Consider the following 17738-nt stretch of genomic DNA (forward strand, 5'->3'; position numbering starts at 1 on the left):
AGGAACTGAAACCAAGTATAACATGCAAGAATCACAAAAACATGATTATTAAGGGGAAAAAGACACAATAAATTATTCCATTTATAAGCCACTCAAACCCTGGGCAAAACTACCCTGCTAGAAATCAGGCTAGTGGCAACTTTTGGGAGGCAGGACTGGGATGGGGCTTGTGCAGGGGAGTTTGGGCAGGATGGAAACGTTGTTTCTCGATTCTGTCACTGTCACGGAGATACGCTCAGTTTATCACAACTCATCAACCTAAACACTTAGGATTTGTGTTTTTGGTCATCAACTCACAAATGACAAGCATGACACATTTAAGGAAAAGAAAAAAAAAGCACACATACTCAAAAGAAATGTCTGCGTTTCTTTGAGCACGTATTTATGTACCTAAACAAACGCACAGCCTACAGATCAAATGAAACCCAACAGTATGTGATATTGGTCACCCCTGCCTAAGGGGGGAAGGGGCCCCCAGAGGGTTTACCTCCATCTATGATGTTTTTCATAATAAGAGAACAGTCTTTAAGATTGTGTGATGATGAAATGAGTTAATATTTTAAAAGCTCTTAGAACATTGTGTGGTACACAGTAAGCACTACATAAGGGTTTGTTACAACAAATATAATAAAGTGAAAATGTTTTCTGGGATACAAATGGTATTATTAAAATGGAACCAGGAATAAAAGAAATATAAGAAGAAATATACAAAGTATTATGTCTTGTGACTTTCCATTCAAACCTTTGTGTATTAGATACATGAATATATCCTTATAGAAATACAGACTTTCTGAGTACATGTTTTTACATAAATGTGTCATAATAGGCATATTTAAAAAAACACACACAAAACCTAGTCTCATTGAAGTACAGCAGTGACAGAACGGAGAATCACGGGTCTAGAGACCAAAAGATGGGGGAGATAGAGAGAGAGCCTGCTGGGCGACTGGGGGTGGGGGCCAGCAGCACCGGAAACCTCAGCCTGAAGGGATCCCCATGTGGGGGAGGGGGGACCTTTGGTCTCTCCCCAGCCTCTTCCTTCCCCCTGGCCTGGGGCTGGGTGGGGAGGGGCAGTTCCTCTTTCCTTCCCAAGCACCGAGGAGGCCCAAGCTCCCAAGGGGCTAAGAAGCTGGAGCACTTGGGGGGGGGGGAAGAACTGAGCCAGACTCTTGCAAGACCCCCTCCCCCGACCAGGAAACATGAACAGGAAAGACAGCAAGAGGTGAGAGGACCCTCCCCAAGGAGACCGGCAGCGCCCTAAGCCCGGGGGCCTCTGGCTGCGCGGGAAGGCTGGGGAGTACTAAGGCTGCTGGCAGAGGGTCGGGCTCCAGGGGCAGGAGCAGGGGGCTCCAAGTGAACAGTACTTCAGGGAGTCCAGAGCTGCTAGGGTCGGGGCTGTGTGTTTGAGCATCTGGGGCTCGTCCTCGCTGTCTCTGGAGTTTCAGCTGCTCTGTATCCCCTTCTGCCCCACCCCCACTCCTCCTTGCTCCCTAGATTGGGTGTCTCTGTCCTCCCTGGGCTCTTCCTGGTGTCCTATCACGGTCGCTCTCTTGCTGCCCCCTGCCCCTGGACTGGAAACTCCAGGCTCCTGCAGGGCCCTGCCCCGGGGAGGGGAGTGTGACGCAGGGCAGGGCGGCCCTCCTGCTTCTTAAACCCCTCCTGGCCGCTCCAGGCACTACGGAGAACAGATGGTCCACAGGTAAGGGCCTCGCAGCTTCTGGAATAGGCTTCCCATGACCTGGACAAGCTTGCTTTCCTGTCCTCACCGGGGCGATGGTGGCTGTGTCCCTAGCCTGGGTCGCTCCTCCAGCCTCCTCTGGCATGTCTCTGATGGGCAAAGGGGTCCCCTCCCCATAATACCCAGCAATTTAGTGGTGGAGAACTTACTGCCACATTTTTCTGGCTGTGTGACCTTAGGTAAGTCACTTAATTGCTCCGTGCCCCAGTTTCTTCCTCTGTTTTTTTTTTTTTTTAAAGATTTTATTTATTTATATGACAAAGAGAGACACAGCGAGAGAGGGAACACAAGCAGGGGGAGTGGGAGAGGTAGAAGCAGGCTTCCCGCGGAGCAGGGAGCCCGATGCGGGGCTCGATCCCAGGATCCTGGGATCATGACCGGAGCCGAAGGCAGACGCTTAACGACTGAGCCACCCAGGCGCCCCCCAGTTTCCTCCTCTGTTAATAGAATAATCATAGTCCCTCCTCAGAGGGGCTGGGAAGTCCTCAGTGAGACTGTCTAGACCAGTGGTTCTTAAGCTTGAGCATGCATCGGAACCCCCTGGAGGGCTTGTAAAACCCAGATTGTTGGGGCGCCTGGCTGGCTCAGTAGGTGGAGCAGGCGACTCTTGATCTCAGGGTTGTGAGTTCGAGCCCCACGATGGGAACAGAGATTACTTAAAAGTAAAAAATCTTAAAACACACACACACAGATGGCTGGGCCCCACCTCCAAAGTTTCTGATTCTGTAGGTCTCTGGTGGGACCTGAGAATTTGTATTTCTATTGGGTTTCCAGGTGATGCTGGTGATACCAGTTGGACCATGCTTTGAGAACCACTGAACTAGACAGGTACTCAGGCCTCTGCCCAGCATATATTCAGTACTCAGTAAATGCCAGCTCAAGAACACTCAGGACTGATCCCCTGAATCCTTAGGATGCGCCAGGACATGGCAGTGCCCTTGTGATGAGGGTCTCCCCACTTCTGCTTTCACTCCGTACTCCAGGCCTGGCTTCTAGTTTGCCCCATCACTTTCTCTGTATCTCAAGTTCAACTTTCCCTTCTCTGGCCACTTAACAGCCTGAGCAAACTAAGTCCCTTATTTTTTTTTTTTAAAGATTTTATTTATTTATTTGAGACAGAGAGAGAGCGTGCACGAGTGGGTGAAGGGGCAGAAGGAGAGGGAGAAGCAGACTCTTCACTGAGCAGGCTCCATGCGGGGCTCGATCCCAGGGCCCTGAGATCACGACCTGAGCCCAAAGGCAGATGCTTAACTGAGCCACCCAGGCGCCCCAAACTAAGTCCCTTATTTAGCACTTTTGAAGAGCAAGGCATTGAATGTTCATAATAAATTCCTAGGGAAGGTCCAAGGATGATTCTCATTTTTCATGTGGGGAAACTGAAGCCCAGAGACATTAAGTGACTAGCACAAAGTCACACAGCCAACAGAAATTTCTCTAATCCCATTTTGTCTAACCGTTGTGGAAGCCAAGCCCATTCAGCCTGGATTCTGTTCTCTTTTCCTCCACCATCCCTGTCTCTCCATTACCCTCTTTCCCCAATTGGAACACGAGCCTCAGGGAGGCACAAGGCAGAGCGAGGGTTATTTTTAAACTTTCCTTGAAGCTGCCTCACCCCAGGGACCCTGCCCAGCTCTGAAGAGCCCTGGTGAGGCCACTTTGCACCCATAACTTCTCTCCAAACCTAGGGGCCCAGGCTGGTGGCTAAGACTCAGGTCCTGCCAAAATACTGGCTTGGGGGAGGGGCCTGTCACCGTAGTAGGGGGTCCAGCTCAGGGAGGAGGGACAGATGGAATCTCAGGGGTCTGCTGCTTTCATGAGGGCTGGGGGAAGAAGGGACCAGCACTGGAGGACAGAGGGGAATTCTGAGGAATCTCTCTGAAGGCAGAACCTGGGAAGGACAGGCATGACTGGGGGAGCAGGAGTAGGAGGGGTGGGGGAGGTGGTCTTCTCCCTTGATTCCCTGGGAGGTCAAGAGTCATCCCAGGGTTCTGCCGACAGAAAGTGTCTCCATAATGCCTTGGGACTATACAGGCAGGGGAATTTGGGGTCAATGCCTGGAGGAAGGAGTTCTTATGATTCCCTGGAGGGTCCTTAGTAATCCTGGGGGTCTTCTTCTCCATGATTTTCTGGGGGTTCAGGGTGGTCTTGAGAGTCTTTTCCCCTGATTCCTGAAGGGGGCAGGAGTAACGCTTTGAGTTTACCTGTAGGAGAAGGTTCCCATGATCTGAAATACTCCAGGGGTTTTCTTCCATGATGCCTTGGGGTTTTGGGGTCAAGAAGAATTCTGGGGGTCTGCCCGAAGGACGGGGTTCCCATGATTCCCTTGGGGGTGTGCCCATAGGAAGTCCCACCAGGAATGCCCAGGAAAGACAGGGGGCCAGGGCCGGCCCCGACAGGCCCGGCGCCACAAGACGTGCCCCAGCCCCCGGGAAATCAGCAAGGTCATGGCTTCCATGGCTCTGGGCATGCTGAACGAGGGCGGCTGCAGCGAAGACGAACTGCTGGAGAAATGCATTCAGTCCTTCGGTGAGTGTCCCTTTCCCTGACCAGCCTCCCTAGTCCTAAGGTGGTAAAGCAGCCACCTCTTTCTAGGCCTGTTTGGGGGTGGGGGGGCGTATAAAACGGTAGCAAGGGTGTGTGGAATGAATCTCAATCACGACATTCGGGATAAGAGAAACACGTGCATTTCTTTTTCCTGAGATGCAGAGGGGGAGGAGGTCTGATGCTATTTCCATCTACACCATGACTTGCCAGGTGCTGTGCTGGTCTATGCCCAGTACAGACAAGGAAACCGAGACACCCTCAGGAGGCCAAGTTGCTTGCCCTAGTTCATGCAGGGAGAAACAGGTAGAACTGGAGTTCGAACCAGCCAATCCAACGGGCTCTGGAGACCGTGCAGTCTCTTGCCCAGGAGCCATTCCGACACAGAGTCCCCTTCTCCCGCCCCCCAGACTCAGCTGGCAGCCTGCGCCGTGGGGACCACATTCTCAACATGGTACTGGCCATGCACAGCTGGGTGCTGCCTTCTGCCCACCTTGCTGCCCGTCTGCTGACCTTATATCCTCCCAGGGCCATGAGCAGGGGGTGGAGGGTAGAGGGCAGAGACGTGACAGTCTGGGAGATGGGGACAGGGTGAACAGGCAGGTCTGGGATGCTGGATATCAGAGCCTTGACCAGAACTCAAGTACCAGGAGGCCACAGGGAACACACAAGAGCAGAGGCGGCTGCAGATCTGTCACCTGGTCAGGTAGGGCTGGGCCCAGACCTCTACTCCCATGACCCAAGACCCCCATCCTATTCCCTACCCCCCAAAAACACCTCCCAGAGATTCCCCAGACTGATTCCTCACGGGCCCACCAAGCCCTGCTCCCCCAAATACCACTTCTGAGACAGCCTTGGTTTGGTTCCCAGGACCCTCCCAGTTCTGCTCCTTAGAACCCTTACCTCTTAGAGATCCATGACCAGATCCTAGAGACACTCTCACAGCTGATGCTCAGAGACCTTCAGCTCTGGTCCCCCAACCCCCCACATGCCCTGGCCTTACTTTTAAGATCCCCCTCACCTTGTTGCCCAAACATCTCACCCCTCAGAGGCCCCAGCTTAGTTCTTGAGACCCGCCCCCCACTATCCTGCTTCCTAGCAATTCCACCTCCAAGAGATCCCCCCAGTTTATCTCCCATTGATTCCCCAGCCTGTGGTTAGAGGCCCCCAGTTCTACTCCTAGAGACAGCCCCAGGCTGGTGCCTCTCCAACCCTGACCTTCCAGAGACCCTTAGTCCAGTACCTAGAGATTCCTCAGCCCAAGAGACCCCTTTTAGAGACCTTCCCCACCCCCAGCCTCATCCCACCATCTCTAAACCACCCTCAGATACTGGCTGACCCAACACCCTGAGACGGTACACCAAGAGCCTCAGTTAGAAGAGGTTATAGGTCGCTTCTGGGCCACTGTGGAGCAGAAGGGCAACTCTGCCCAGAGGAGCCTGGGAGACTCCTCCAACCTGTGAGTCAATCACTCTCCACCCCCATTCTGCCATCCCCCTCCTCACCCCCACATCCTCCACCCTGTACCCCTCCAATACCCTGCCCCTCTTTGCCCCCAGCCTGAGCCCGGGTGGCCCTGGCCCCCCACCCTCCATGAACAGCCCAGGCCTAGGCAAAAAGCGCAAAGTGTCCTTGCTTTTCGACCACCTGGAGACGGGGGAGCTGGCTCAGCATCTCACTTATCTGGAGTTCCGGTCCTTCCAGGCCATCACGGTGAGGACTCCCTTCCCCCAGCTGGGGATGGCTGGGAGTGGGGTGGAGCCTGGCAAGACTCAGACGACCCCTACATTAGGCAGGGATCTCAAACTCTCAAACATGGGTGCTAGAAAGCTCGGGAAAATGAGTTAAGCTGGCTGAGGACAGAACCCCTGGGTTCAAATCCATCAGCCCTTCCTTATTTGTGTGACTTTGAATTAGATTCTCAACCTCTCTGGGACTCAGATTTCTCATTTATAAAATGGAGGTCATAATACTTCATTAGATGGTTGGGAGAATTAAATTAATATGTCCACTTAAAAATGCTTGTCGGGGGGAGCATGGGTGGCTCAGTCAGTTGAGCATCTGACTGACTCTTCATCTCAGGTCTTGATATCAGGGTCGTGAGTTCAAGCCCCACATTGGGTGTGGAGCCTACTTTAAAAAAAGAAATGCTTGTCACAGTGGCCCATAGTAAGTGCTCAAAATATTTTATTAATTATTCATTTATTCAAGAAGCATTTAAGTTCACTGTGCCTCAGTTCCATTATCTGTAAAAAGGGGAATTTAACACTTCCTACCTTATAGGTTCAGTGTCTGCTCCAGAGTGAATGCTACCTGGTAGAAGGATTTGAAATGGCCATATTTTGCCATATTTTACCTACCCAAATGATAATTTCATATGCTTCAACGGATATATAAGTATTAGCTATTGCCACCACCACTTCAAGGGAAGGCAGTGATCCGGTTCCTTAGTGTGAAAATTTCCTGATTGTTCACACACACGCACACAGGGTGCAGTACGTGTGGGTATGGAATGTTGACTCCTTGAGCAGAACAAAGAGAAAGTGCTTTCATGCCTTCTTTGCCATCCTTCCTTTTGCTGACTGTATACCAGTCAGGTATATAGTTATGAGCAGTAGACTGGGTTCACACCTGTGTGACCCTGGGCAAATTATCCTCTCTGTGCCTCAACGGCCTCATCTCTAAAATGCGAATAATATAGTCTAGTATTCACTCGGTAGAGTTGATGTGAGGATTAAACTGGTTAATATGACAGAGGGCTCAGAACAGTGCCTGACTTTATTTAAATATTTCTCTTCAGAGGGAGAGGGCCACGGTGACGTCAAAGACATGTGACAGCCAGACTAGGGCCTCAGAGGTCACAACTGCTAGGGGGATGGGCGTGGGAGGGCAAGGCAGACGCGCCACTGCCCACCCTGACGCCCACCTCATCCCCAGCCCCAGGACCTGCGGGGCTACGTTTTGCAGGGCTCCGTGCGGGGCTGCCCGGCCCTGGAGGGATCCGTAGGGCTCAGCAACAGTGTATCCCGCTGGGTGCAGGTCATGGTTCTGAGCCGTCCCGGGCCGGCACAGCGCGCGCAGGTGCTGGACAAGTTCATCCAGGTGGCACAGGTGAGGCCCGCCCGGAGAGGCTGAGGGAACCGACACGCGCAGCTATCTGACCCCCACCCCCAACCCGGTCCAGCTGCCAGGCCCTCGCCACAGCTGACCAGCCCGGGCGGTGACGTCATCCACACCCTGGCCCCGCCCCCTTCGCATCACGCCCACCCCGACTCCGCCCCCGAGGTCCTGGTCCAGAGGTTCTAACCCGGGACTGCGACTGCACTTCTTCTTTGGCCTTGATACTACCACGCCGAACCCGCCCTGCCCTCCAATTGGTCCTAGACGTAGCTGTTGACGACGTCCCCCCTTGACCCGTCTCCCAAGCCCTAAGCCCGAATATTCTGTCCACAGGGCGGCGAAGGCGTCTCTGGCAGGCCCCTACGTTTGCATCACCCTCCACCTCAGTCTCTAGGCGCCAGCCGTCCCTTCGGGACAGACTGCATGCCTCCCTCCCCATCACGTCAGGTCTCTCCTTGGCCCAGCCCCACTGTGTCACAACCTCTCTCTTCCCCTTCCCTAAATAGATACCTTCCCTCCTTTCTGGAGAAAAGGGAAGCCTCCCTCCCCCACCGTGGCCACGCCCCTTTGCGTACTTCCTCGCAGGCCACGCCCTTCCTCCCGTAGCCTGTGCCGCCCCCGCGGACTTAGAGGTTCCAGTGTCTGCCCAGGGGTCTCCCGGTGAGAGTGTCTTCCATTCCTTTCTGGCTCCACCCCCCCCCCCCCCCCAGCAACCTCTGCCCCGCAAACTTGAAAAAGGGGAGGATGAGGCAGTTGTCCCCAGTGCCCTGCTGACTCCACACTTGTCTCTCTTGTCCTGCCAACCCTTCCATTTCCCTCTGGCCCCATTCACCTCTGCCCGGCTCCTAACTCCGGCCCAGAGCCCGGGCTCACCTGACTCTCAGAGCAGTCTGACCCCCAGGTGCCTGTCACCTGACATCTGTCTGAATCCCCCACACCTATCTAGTCCCCAAACCTGTCTAACTCCTCACACTCGCCTGACTACGCCCCCACCTTTTTTCTGACCTCACATCAGTCTATCACCTGCCTGACCCCCCCATGTAATGCCCATATACCTCCTTGTGGCCCACTCCCGCCTGACACCGCTCACCTGATGCTCACAGTGGCCCATACCCACATGCCTGACACCCCCATTCAACTGGGATGCAGTCATGGGGACCCCCACTTTGCCTATCCTGCATGTGATAACCACCATCTGTGTATCGCCCTCCCTTCCTAGAGGCTCCACCAGCTACAGAATTTCAACACACTGATGGCCGTAACGGGGGGCCTGTGTCACAGTGCCATCTCCAGACTCAAGGACTCCCACGCCCACCTGAGCCCTGACAGCACCAAGGTGAGCCCCCACTATTCTCCCCAAAGTTCCAACCGTCAGTCATCCTGAACCGCCACACTTCTTCCCCATCCCCTCCATTCCTACCCAGGGGCCCTGGAGCCACCTGGAGACCTTGCTCCTCCAAATGGGAGAGAACCCCAGACTGTCCTCCTCTGCCTTTCTTCCTGCCTCTTCAACCATGCACGCATCATGCTGACCCCTCTGCCCTCTCTGTTTCCAGTCCTGAGCAGGACTGGAGGGAGACAGATGAGAGAGATGGTAGCAGAGAACCAGGTGGGGACTGAAATGATGCCCCTAAGGACACCAAATTTAGGCCACCCATGGGAAGAGCATAGGTTAGGACTGTCCTGGGAAGTGTATGAGGAGAGTGGGTTATTCATGAGTCTAGTGTGTGAAGTCAGAATCTGGCTGGAAATAAGGCTGGAGATGCCCAGGGGAAGATCCTGTTGAGACTTGCAGGCCGAACTAAGGTGTCTGGGCTTTATCCAGAGGGCAATGGGGAGCTAGGAAAGGTTTGGTAATGATGACAGCACCCATAATCAGATTTCAGTTTTGGAAAAAAAATCCCTCTAGCCTGGGGAACGGGGGATATGGAGCTTTCCTGAGATGGGGACCCAAAAGGAAGAGCAGTTTGGGGGGGATGCTGAGGCCAATGTGGGACACGGAGGGGCTTAGGTCGATGTCCCAAATGCCACTGGGCCCCTGGGAGTCCGGAACCCAAACAGGAGGCTGCCAGGATACCCCCTCCAGGGGGCTAAGGGAGCAGACCTGGCCTCTCCCATCCCATGCCCTGCCCCCCATGATACGCCCTCGTGCACAGGCCCTGCTAGAGCTGTCTGAGCTGCTTGCTGCCCACAACAACTACGCGTGCTACCGCCGCACCTGGGCTGACTGCACGGGCTTCCGGCTGCCCGTACTGGGCGTGCACCTCAAAGACCTGGTGTCCCTGCACGAGGCACAGCCCGACAGGTTGCCTGACGGCCGCCTGCACCTACCCAAACTCAACAGCCTCTACCTGCGGCTGCAGGAGCTGGCGGCCCTCCAGCGGCAGCACCCGCCGTGCAGCGCCAGCGAGGACCTGCTGCACCTGCTCACGGTGAGCCGCCCTGCCCGGGGTGCGGGGTACGCGGGGACTGAACCTGCAGGCTGTAGAGATTTGGGGTCCTGGGTGCGGGGGGGATTCGCATCCTTGTCGTGCCCATTCTACAGATTGCGAAACTGAGGCCCACAAGGTGAAGTCACTGGTCTGCTGTCCCACGGCAGTAAAGCCCAGATTTGAACCCAAGCAGGCCAGCCTCAGAACCTGTGTGTTAACATATGTTAACCACCACACTACGTCCTCACACTGGGAGTGTGGGGTTCTGGCTGTATGCTGTTTATAATATAATTTTATATATGTATCCTCCTGCCCTGCCCATGGAGCTAGAAATTGAGAGAGACTGGGATTCTAAAGGCCATGGAGTCTAAGACTGATTTTCGGACCCCAAGACAGGACCAGCTACATAATTTGCAGTGCCCCGTGCAAAATGAAAATGTGGGGCTCCTTGTTCAAAATTCTTCATAATTTCAAGACAGTGACAGCAGGGCATTAAATGAAGTGGGTCCCTTCCAAGTGTGGGGCCTGCCTGTGAAGCTGGCCTTGCCCTAAGATGATTGGTGCCCAAGGCTCTGTGCTTTGCTGATTCTAGAAGGCCATCGAGCCCAAATATTTATCGAGCACCCGCTGTGAGCCAGACACTACTTTAGGCACTTAGGCTCACAGCAGTCAGCACGTCAGGAAAAAAAAAAAACTGCTGTTCTTGTGGGGCTGACTTCCCAGTAGGGGAGACAGCCAATAAAACAAAGTAAATGAATAAATCATATGGTCTTTCGGAGGATAAGTGCTAATAGTGAAAACTAAAGTAGAAACCAGCAAAGAAAGTAATAGAGGTTTACAATTTTAAATAGGACCCAAAAAAAGCCTCAGTGAGAAGATGGCATTTCTGGACTAGGGAACGGGGGTGTGGAGACGGAATGGTGTCTCGGTGGGAGAGAGGAGCCTAGGAGTCCCCAGAGAAGAAGGGCTTTGGGAAGAGGATGAAAGTGGGGATCCAGGCAGGGTGCAGGCTATAGGTAGGAGGATGGAGATGAGAATCTGTAACGCCCTCCCCCCCCCATCCCCCAGCTTTCCCTGGATCTCTTCTACACGGAGGATGAGATCTATGAGCTTTCTTACGCCCGCGAGCCCCGCTGTCCCAAGAGTCTGGTGAGAACTGACCCCTGACCCCTGCCCACCAGCCCAAGCCCATGTACTAACTGCGCCCCTCTGTCCCTGCCCCAGCCACCCTCCCCCTTCAAAGCGCCCCTGGTGGTGGAGTGGGCCCCTGGCGTGACACCCAAGCCCGACAGGGCCACCCTGGGTCGGCACGTGGAACAGCTGGTGGAGGTAAGGAGGGGACTGTGGCCTGGCCACTGGGGGCCAGGAAGGAATGTATCTGTACAGTCCTGACCCAGAGGAGATCTAAGACCTTGACAATCGTGGTTTGGCCTTACTCTCTCCTTCCCATACTCCTCTGAAGTCTGTGTTCAAGAATTATGACCCTGAAGGCCAAGGAACCATCTCTCAGGAGGACTTTGAGCGACTCTCAGGCAACTTCCCCTTCGCCTGCCATGGGCTTCACCCACCCCCCCGCCAGGGGTAAGTACTCCTGACTTCTAGGTCCCCCAAAGATGAGGACGGGAGGATGCTGGGGCTGCCGGGACTCCTGGGAGAAAGGGGCCATTCACACTAAGGTGAAATCTCTGCCCCTAGGAATGGCTCCTACAGCCGAGAAGAGCTGACAGGCTACCTGCTCCGGGCCAGTGCCATCTGCTCCAAGCTGGGCCTGGCCTTCCTGCACAACTTCCAGGAGGTCACCTTCCGCAAGCCCACCTTCTGTGATAGCTGCAGTGGTTTTGTGAGCACCCTGCCCCTCTATCAGGGCCCATCTCCCCTGGAGAGTCCCGGGTCCTGACTCCTCACAGCCTGGGTTGAGAAGGCCAGCCCTGCCCTGGAGGGCTCCCAGTCCCCAAGCCCCAGATGATCACCAAATTCCAGAAAATCCCCTAGTCTCAAAGAATCCCCACATCCCATATAAGCCTTAAACACTGGATATACCCAGAATCTAGATAGTACCCAAATCCCAGATGATCTCCATCCTGGATCACTGCCAAACTATGGATACCTAAAACCCTAATCTACAAACCTGGGTGGATTATCTCCAAACAGAATCCATTTCCAAGTCTTTAGACTCCAGATCATTCAAACCCTGGATAATTTTCAAATTCAAGGCATCCTCAAACTCTGGGTAACGGACAGATCTCTCTATCTCCAAACCAAGACTAATTCACGAACCTTGGACCACTTCCCAAACCCACTTTTTCACTCACGTCCTATTCACAGAATACCTCCAGTACCAGGTTGCTCTAGACTTGAGGGCTGGGGAGAGGCGCACACAGCAGAAGACACAACAGAGACTATCCCTGCCCACAGAATTTATAGTTCATTAATTCCAGATTTTATCTAATTCTAATATCCTAGATGACTCCCCAAACTTACAATAACCCCAAGTTCCTTTAGTCCCCACTTAAGCCTCCAGCCTTGAGAATTTCCCAAACCAGATGGTTTCTACACTCCTGGAGACCAACCCCAGCCCCATCCACAGCCCTCTCTCCCCTAGCCTGCGTCACCAATTCTGCTTTCTCTTCCCAGCTCTGGGGCGTCACCAAGCAAGGCTACCGCTGTCGGGGTGAGTGAGGCCTCGGTGGTGGGGAGGGAGTCCAGCACGTACAGGCCGGATGAAGGGGTGCGCAGGCTGGGCCTCTGACCACTAACTGCTGACCTTCCCCCAGATTGTGGGCTGTGTTGCCACAAACACTGTAGGGACCGTGTGAAGGTGGAGTGTAAGAAGAGGCCAGGGGCCAAGGGCGACATGAGCCCCCCTGGAGCCCCCGTCCCACCCACACCAGTTCCCCACGCCAGCTGTGGTAAGACCCAGGGTGTGGCAGTCCTGGGAAGGGGGCCTGATGGTTGGGGATATAAGTCCAAGGTCATGAGGCCCTTCCCATCATACCCACACCCCTCTCATCTATCACCCCACAAACAGGCTTGGAAGACAATCTCTCCTACACACTATCCCTGGAACCTGAGACAGGGTGCCACCTTTGCCATGCTTGGACCCAGACAGAGCCCCCACACCCTTCCTGGGAACCAGAGACGGTAAGGAGAACTGCCCCCCACCACCAACTGTATACAGGGGAGACCAGGCCATTTGCTTGGGGGAACCCAGGCAGATTTGGGGAAGCATAGGAAAGTAAAAAGGTGCAAGAGTCCTCAATTGTGTGGGCAGGAGGGTACAGACCCTGGTTAATTTGTAACATTGATAGAAAAATAAAATTTTCAATACATTGGAGTGAGAAGGGGGGTAGCCAATAGAACAGAAAAAGGATTTTAAGGAGAAAAAAGGAAAAAGAAGAAAATGGCAAGGACAAGGCCAAATACATCAGGAGCTATAATTGGTGTCAGTGGAGTAAATTTTACTGTTCAAAGGTAGAGACCTTCAGATTGAATTAAAAAACCAGAACGTCCAGAGGAATTTTCATTCATCTACTGAACATAGTCTGGGTGGGGCAGTGCCCGGACTCCTAGACACCACATCCTCCCCACGTGACCCAGTGTCTTCCTCCTTCCAGGTGCCCCTCCCAACGACGGCCTCACCGCCCGCCCAGTCCTCCAAGCTGAATTCCTAGACCCCGCTTGGTCTGTTGTCTCTCACCTCCCCCAGAGTCAGTCCCAAGTCCTGTTATTCGGCCTCCAGCAGGACCCCCAAAGGCACCTCTGCCTTCCCATCCACACCACCTTCAGTGAAGAGTTCATCATTTCTTACTCGGAAAGTTATTTTCTTCCTTTGCCTCAGAGTGGCCACAACCTGTACTCCCATTTCCCGGAACTTCGTATCTGTGCGGTTTCATGTTGGATACGTCTAGACTTAAGTATTATCCCACCAACTCCTTACATCTCCATTTTACAGACGAGGAAGCTGAGGCCCAGGGAGGTTAAGCTGCTCTCCAAGGTGGCAGAGCCCCTAAGTGTTGGAGGCAGGACTCAAGTCCAAGGCCTTCTGTCTGCCTCTAAAATGGAAGCTCCTTACCAGTACGCTACACTGACAGCACGGGACAGGCCGGGGAGGGGATAGGCTGGGCACTTATATTCCTAACTCTGGGGTTCCAGAGACAGGACAGAAGGCTAGAGTAGGGGTGGAACAGGGAGCCTGTGAACACCTGAGTCTCTCCCCTGCTCAGAGCCCTTCCATGCCTCCCTCTCACCCAGGGGAAAAGCCAGAGTCCTCACTGCGGCCCACCTCCCACAATCTGTTTCCATCACCTCTCTGACCTCACCTACCACCACTCACCCCCTTACTCATCCTGCTTCAGCTACACTGGCCTCTATCGTCCCTGAACATGCCGAAAATACTCCTACCTCAGGGCCTTTGCACTGGCAGTTCCCTCTGCCCAGAATGCTCTTCCAGAGGCCCACATGGCTCCCTCTTTGGGACTTAGGTCTAATGTCGCCTTCTCAGGGAGGCCCCTCTGACCATACTCAAAGTTGCAATCCACCCCCCAGTCCTGCTCCTACCTTGTTTTCCTCCAAAGTCATTTACCCATCTAACAAACTATACTTTTTACCTATTTATCTTGTTGGAATGTCTGCTCCTCTTCACCAGAAATTGTCAACTCCAGAAGAGCAGGGGTTTTATGATCTATGTTTTTTCACTGCTGTATCCCTAGTGCCAAGAACAGGGCTAGCACATGGTGGGTACCTGAGAACTCTTTGTCCAATGCCTGCATGTCTTCTTCCCTGTGCCCACAGGAAGGGAAAGATGTGTTGCTAAAGAGCAGAGGACTATGAGGGTCAGAGCAACAGGGGTCTGTTGAGACCAAGGGGACAAAGACACCCTTACCCCTCCGCAAACCTGAGCACCCCTGACCCCCCAGAGATAGGTCCTATAGCTGTCATAAATTAAATTTATTTTCCAGAGAACATGGTCCTTGTTGTTGAGTGGTGGATGGGGAGAGGACATTTGGGACCTTAGGAGCAGGGGATGTGGGGCCTGGGAGCCAGATACCAAGAGAAGCTCAAAGTGACTCCCCACGGATTACAAATGGCATTAGCATGTCACAGAGGACCCCCCCTGAACCACCAGTCCCCCTTTACTTCTTCTTCTTCTTGCGACCCCAGTTCTGGCGGCCTGCCTTCTGCCCACCTCCATCCTCTCTTCTGCTCTGCCAGCTGGGCATGGGAGCCTCCAGCTCATTTGGACGGCCCCCCCCGGTCTGGCACGTTGCCCATAAGCACCTGAGAGTTGATCAGACTTGTGCATCAGGGAAGAGAAATGAACAAGGGGACCAGAGAGCCAAGTTTGAAGGCCAAGGATGTAGGGGCCCTTCCCCACTCCCAGGCGCCCACCTTGTTGATGGCACAGCAGGTCCCTCGGCGGGCAGCCTTGCTGGTGGCTGGGACAAGATGAGACAGGTCTGCTCGGGCAGCCAGGACGTGTGCAACAGAGACATCTGATTCTGGGGTCAGAGCCTCTCGAAGTGGGATCAGCACTGCCTTCATGGCTTCTCCTTGGGCCTGGGGAGAGGGGCATGGAGAAGGTGGCCAAGAGCCCTCCAGGTGGGATCTGTCCTCTTGGAAGCATCTCTCTCTCCACTTAGGGCCTCACGTCCCGCATCTCTAACTAAGAGCTACAGCTCTGGAGATACTCCCAGCTCAGAGCTAGGAATTCTAGAATGCTCTGGACCTCTAGATTCTAGAATGCCCTCGAGGCCCTGAAATTCTAGAGCCCCAAACCTTACAAGATTCTAAGAACCTGCTATAAGGTCATATTCCTTGCCCTTGTTGTTCCTTCCTGTAGTGGTAACCCCCCCCCACTGGGCCTCCCTGCTCCTGCCCAAGTCCTTTTCCCACACCTCTGCCCGATCACTCCAGTAGAAAGAAGATGTTGTGAGGTCCAGGCGTTTCAGGAGCAGGCAGCGGCAGCAGCAGTACTGATCTCCCAGCCTTTGGCACAGAGAGTCCAGTGCCTCCTGGGGAAAAGGTCTCAGTCATGCCAGGGGTTCCCCTCACTCCCATCTCTGGGGAGGATGCTGTTCTCATACAGCCATACATAGTCTTACCCATCTGGGTGCGTCCAGCGGGAAGGTGAGGAGGGGCTTCAGGAACCCTGGGGGCAGGGAAGGCAGCAGCTCAGAGATCTGATGGGAGAAGGGAGTCTGAGGTTGACCGGGCAGAAACCAGATGTACTCTCCGTGGATTCCAGTTCCCCCATGGCCCAGGGGACCCAGGCCTCGGAATCAAGAATGGTGGCCACAGCTCTAGGAAAACATCCCCGGGCACTCGGGCCAGAACCGCTTTTGGAGAAAGGACTCTCCCCCTACAAGGAAAGTGGGGTGGCCCCACTGAAAGGGGTGCTGAAAGGACGCCAGCTCTCTACCCTGTCATGCAACTCCCACAGCAGCCGGCTGGCGGCGGTCCCAGGCGTCGGTCTGGGCAGCCCCAGAGCTTGGAGGGTAAGGACCAGTTCCTGGACCATGCCAGCTACCCCCTCTGCCCCTTCTCCGCAGGGCGGGGCGGGGCTGGGATCCAGCCGGTGGTACAAACGGAGGAGGCGGGCAGCCTGGAGCTCCGAGCAGAGAAAGCCTAAAAGGGAAAGGGAGCGTTGCAATCAAGGAGGGCTACCACCCCACCCACCGGGGTCAAAAAGCCCCATCTGCTTCAAAACCTCCAGGCTTCCAATACTCCGGCCTTCTAGTTCCGCCCACCTAGAACCCTGGCTCTACCTCCAGAATAAGCTCCACCCACTTCGAGACCCAGTCCCCTGCTCGGACTTCGAACCCCGCCTAATCGGGACCACCTGGCCGGCTACATCACATCCAACCCACTTGAACTTCAAGACACTCCGTCAAAATTCGAACCCCACCCACCTCGAACCCTCTCGCGCGCCTCAATTCTGACCACGCCCCCCCGGGGGGCGAACCCTGGCTCCACTTGAATATGCTGAGCCCGCCCCTCTGGAGGCCGTAGCCTCGCCCACTTCCGCATCCCGGGCTCACGCAGCAGGCGCAGGCACGCGCCGGGCTCCCGCAGCGCCGCCGCGCCATCGCCGCCGCAGAGCGCGCGGTCCGGGCAGTGCAACTCCTGCAGCAGGCCGGCCAACTGTCGCAGGAATTCCTCCTCGGCGCCGGGGCCTGCAGGAGGCCGGAGAAGTCAGGGCGCGGCGGCGACCCCCGCGGCCCCACCCCTCCGGGCCGCCCGCTCCACACGTACCGTCGTCGGCTCTCAGCGCCTCCGCGCTCTCCCCTCGCTCCCGCTCCAGGGCGCCCAAAGTCGCCAGCTCCGCCGCCAGCCGCGCGCACAGCGCCCTGAAGTCTGGACACGAGGTGCCCAGCGACGGCGCCCCCGAGAAGCCCTCATACCTGTGGCGGGGCCGAGGCAGCGGGAGGGGGTTGGGAAGGCCAATAGCAATTTCTGAGGGCAAACCTGTCTCTTCCCGCACCCCCACCCCCTCCCCCAGCCACACCCCCTTCCCCTTACCCCAAGGCCAGCAGGTCCCGGGCCACAGCGGCCCCCTCCATGAAAGCGTCGTCTCTTTTCCAGGCGCGCGCCCTCTGCCGGCCGGCGGGAGGCCCCGTCCCAGGAGCGGCGTGCGCGGTCCCCGCCCTGCGGCGGCTGCGACCAATCAGCCCCTAAGGGCCTTCGGCGCCCCGATTGGTGCAGGAGGCAGCAGAACCCGCCCCCAGGTTCTCCGGCGCGGAGAGCTAGAGCGCCGCGGTTCGGGTAACCCCGTCCAGACCCGGGAAAACCCCCGGCTCTGTAAATCCGGCGCGTGCATTCAGGATCCCAGCTGTCGCGACAGGCCAGCGGGTGTCGCTATTGTTGCGACTTAGAAACTGGGTTTTCTTTTTCTCAGCCTCCCTCGGATG

The 17738-nt window shown here is 55.2% G+C and overlaps 2 protein-coding genes across 2 annotated transcripts; one reads left to right on the forward strand and one right to left on the reverse strand.

Moving 5' to 3' along the window:
• The first annotated feature begins 1112 nt into the window (after positions 1 to 1112).
• RASGRP4 (RAS guanyl releasing protein 4) lies at positions 1113 to 13653 on the forward strand. Its single transcript, XM_021700773.2, has 17 exons — positions 1113 to 1222; positions 4080 to 4264; positions 4690 to 4792; positions 4920 to 4985; positions 5607 to 5738; positions 5839 to 5992; positions 7217 to 7390; positions 8619 to 8735; positions 9556 to 9831; positions 10900 to 10980; positions 11056 to 11160; positions 11294 to 11412; positions 11527 to 11671; positions 12466 to 12502; positions 12606 to 12740; positions 12860 to 12972; positions 13446 to 13653. The coding sequence occupies exons 1-17, from the start codon at positions 1200 to 1202 to the stop codon at positions 13500 to 13502; spliced, it is 2022 nt and encodes a 673-aa protein (XP_021556448.1). The 5' UTR covers positions 1113 to 1199; the 3' UTR covers positions 13503 to 13653.
• A 1139-nt stretch (positions 13654 to 14792) lies between these two features.
• FAM98C (family with sequence similarity 98 member C) lies at positions 14793 to 17411 on the reverse strand. The gene is given in 9 exon segments (XM_021700772.1): positions 14793 to 15080; positions 15082 to 15108; positions 15220 to 15387; positions 15726 to 15842; positions 15933 to 16010; positions 16250 to 16455; positions 16869 to 17003; positions 17083 to 17231; positions 17350 to 17411. Coding segments are annotated over 9 exon segments (1038 nt in total). The 5' UTR covers positions 17391 to 17411; the 3' UTR covers positions 14793 to 14963.
• Between the last annotated feature and the right edge of the window lie 327 nt (positions 17412 to 17738).

The sequence above is a fragment of the Neomonachus schauinslandi genome, chromosome 16 (assembly GCF_002201575.2).
Source record: "Neomonachus schauinslandi chromosome 16, ASM220157v2, whole genome shotgun sequence".
Classification (NCBI taxonomy): Eukaryota; Metazoa; Chordata; class Mammalia; order Carnivora; family Phocidae; genus Neomonachus; species Neomonachus schauinslandi.

Excerpts from the sequence above, each read along its gene's own strand:
- RASGRP4 (XM_021700773.2), top strand. The coding sequence starts at position 1,200 with ATGAACAGGAAAGACAGCAAGAG. Across the intron at positions 7,391-8,618 it reads AGTTCATCCAGGTGGCACAG|AGGCTCCACCAGCTACAGAA; the intron begins GTGAGGCCCGCC and ends CTCCCTTCCTAG. Across the intron at positions 11,413-11,526 it reads CACCCACCCCCCCGCCAGGG|GAATGGCTCCTACAGCCGAG; the intron begins GTAAGTACTCCT and ends CTCTGCCCCTAG.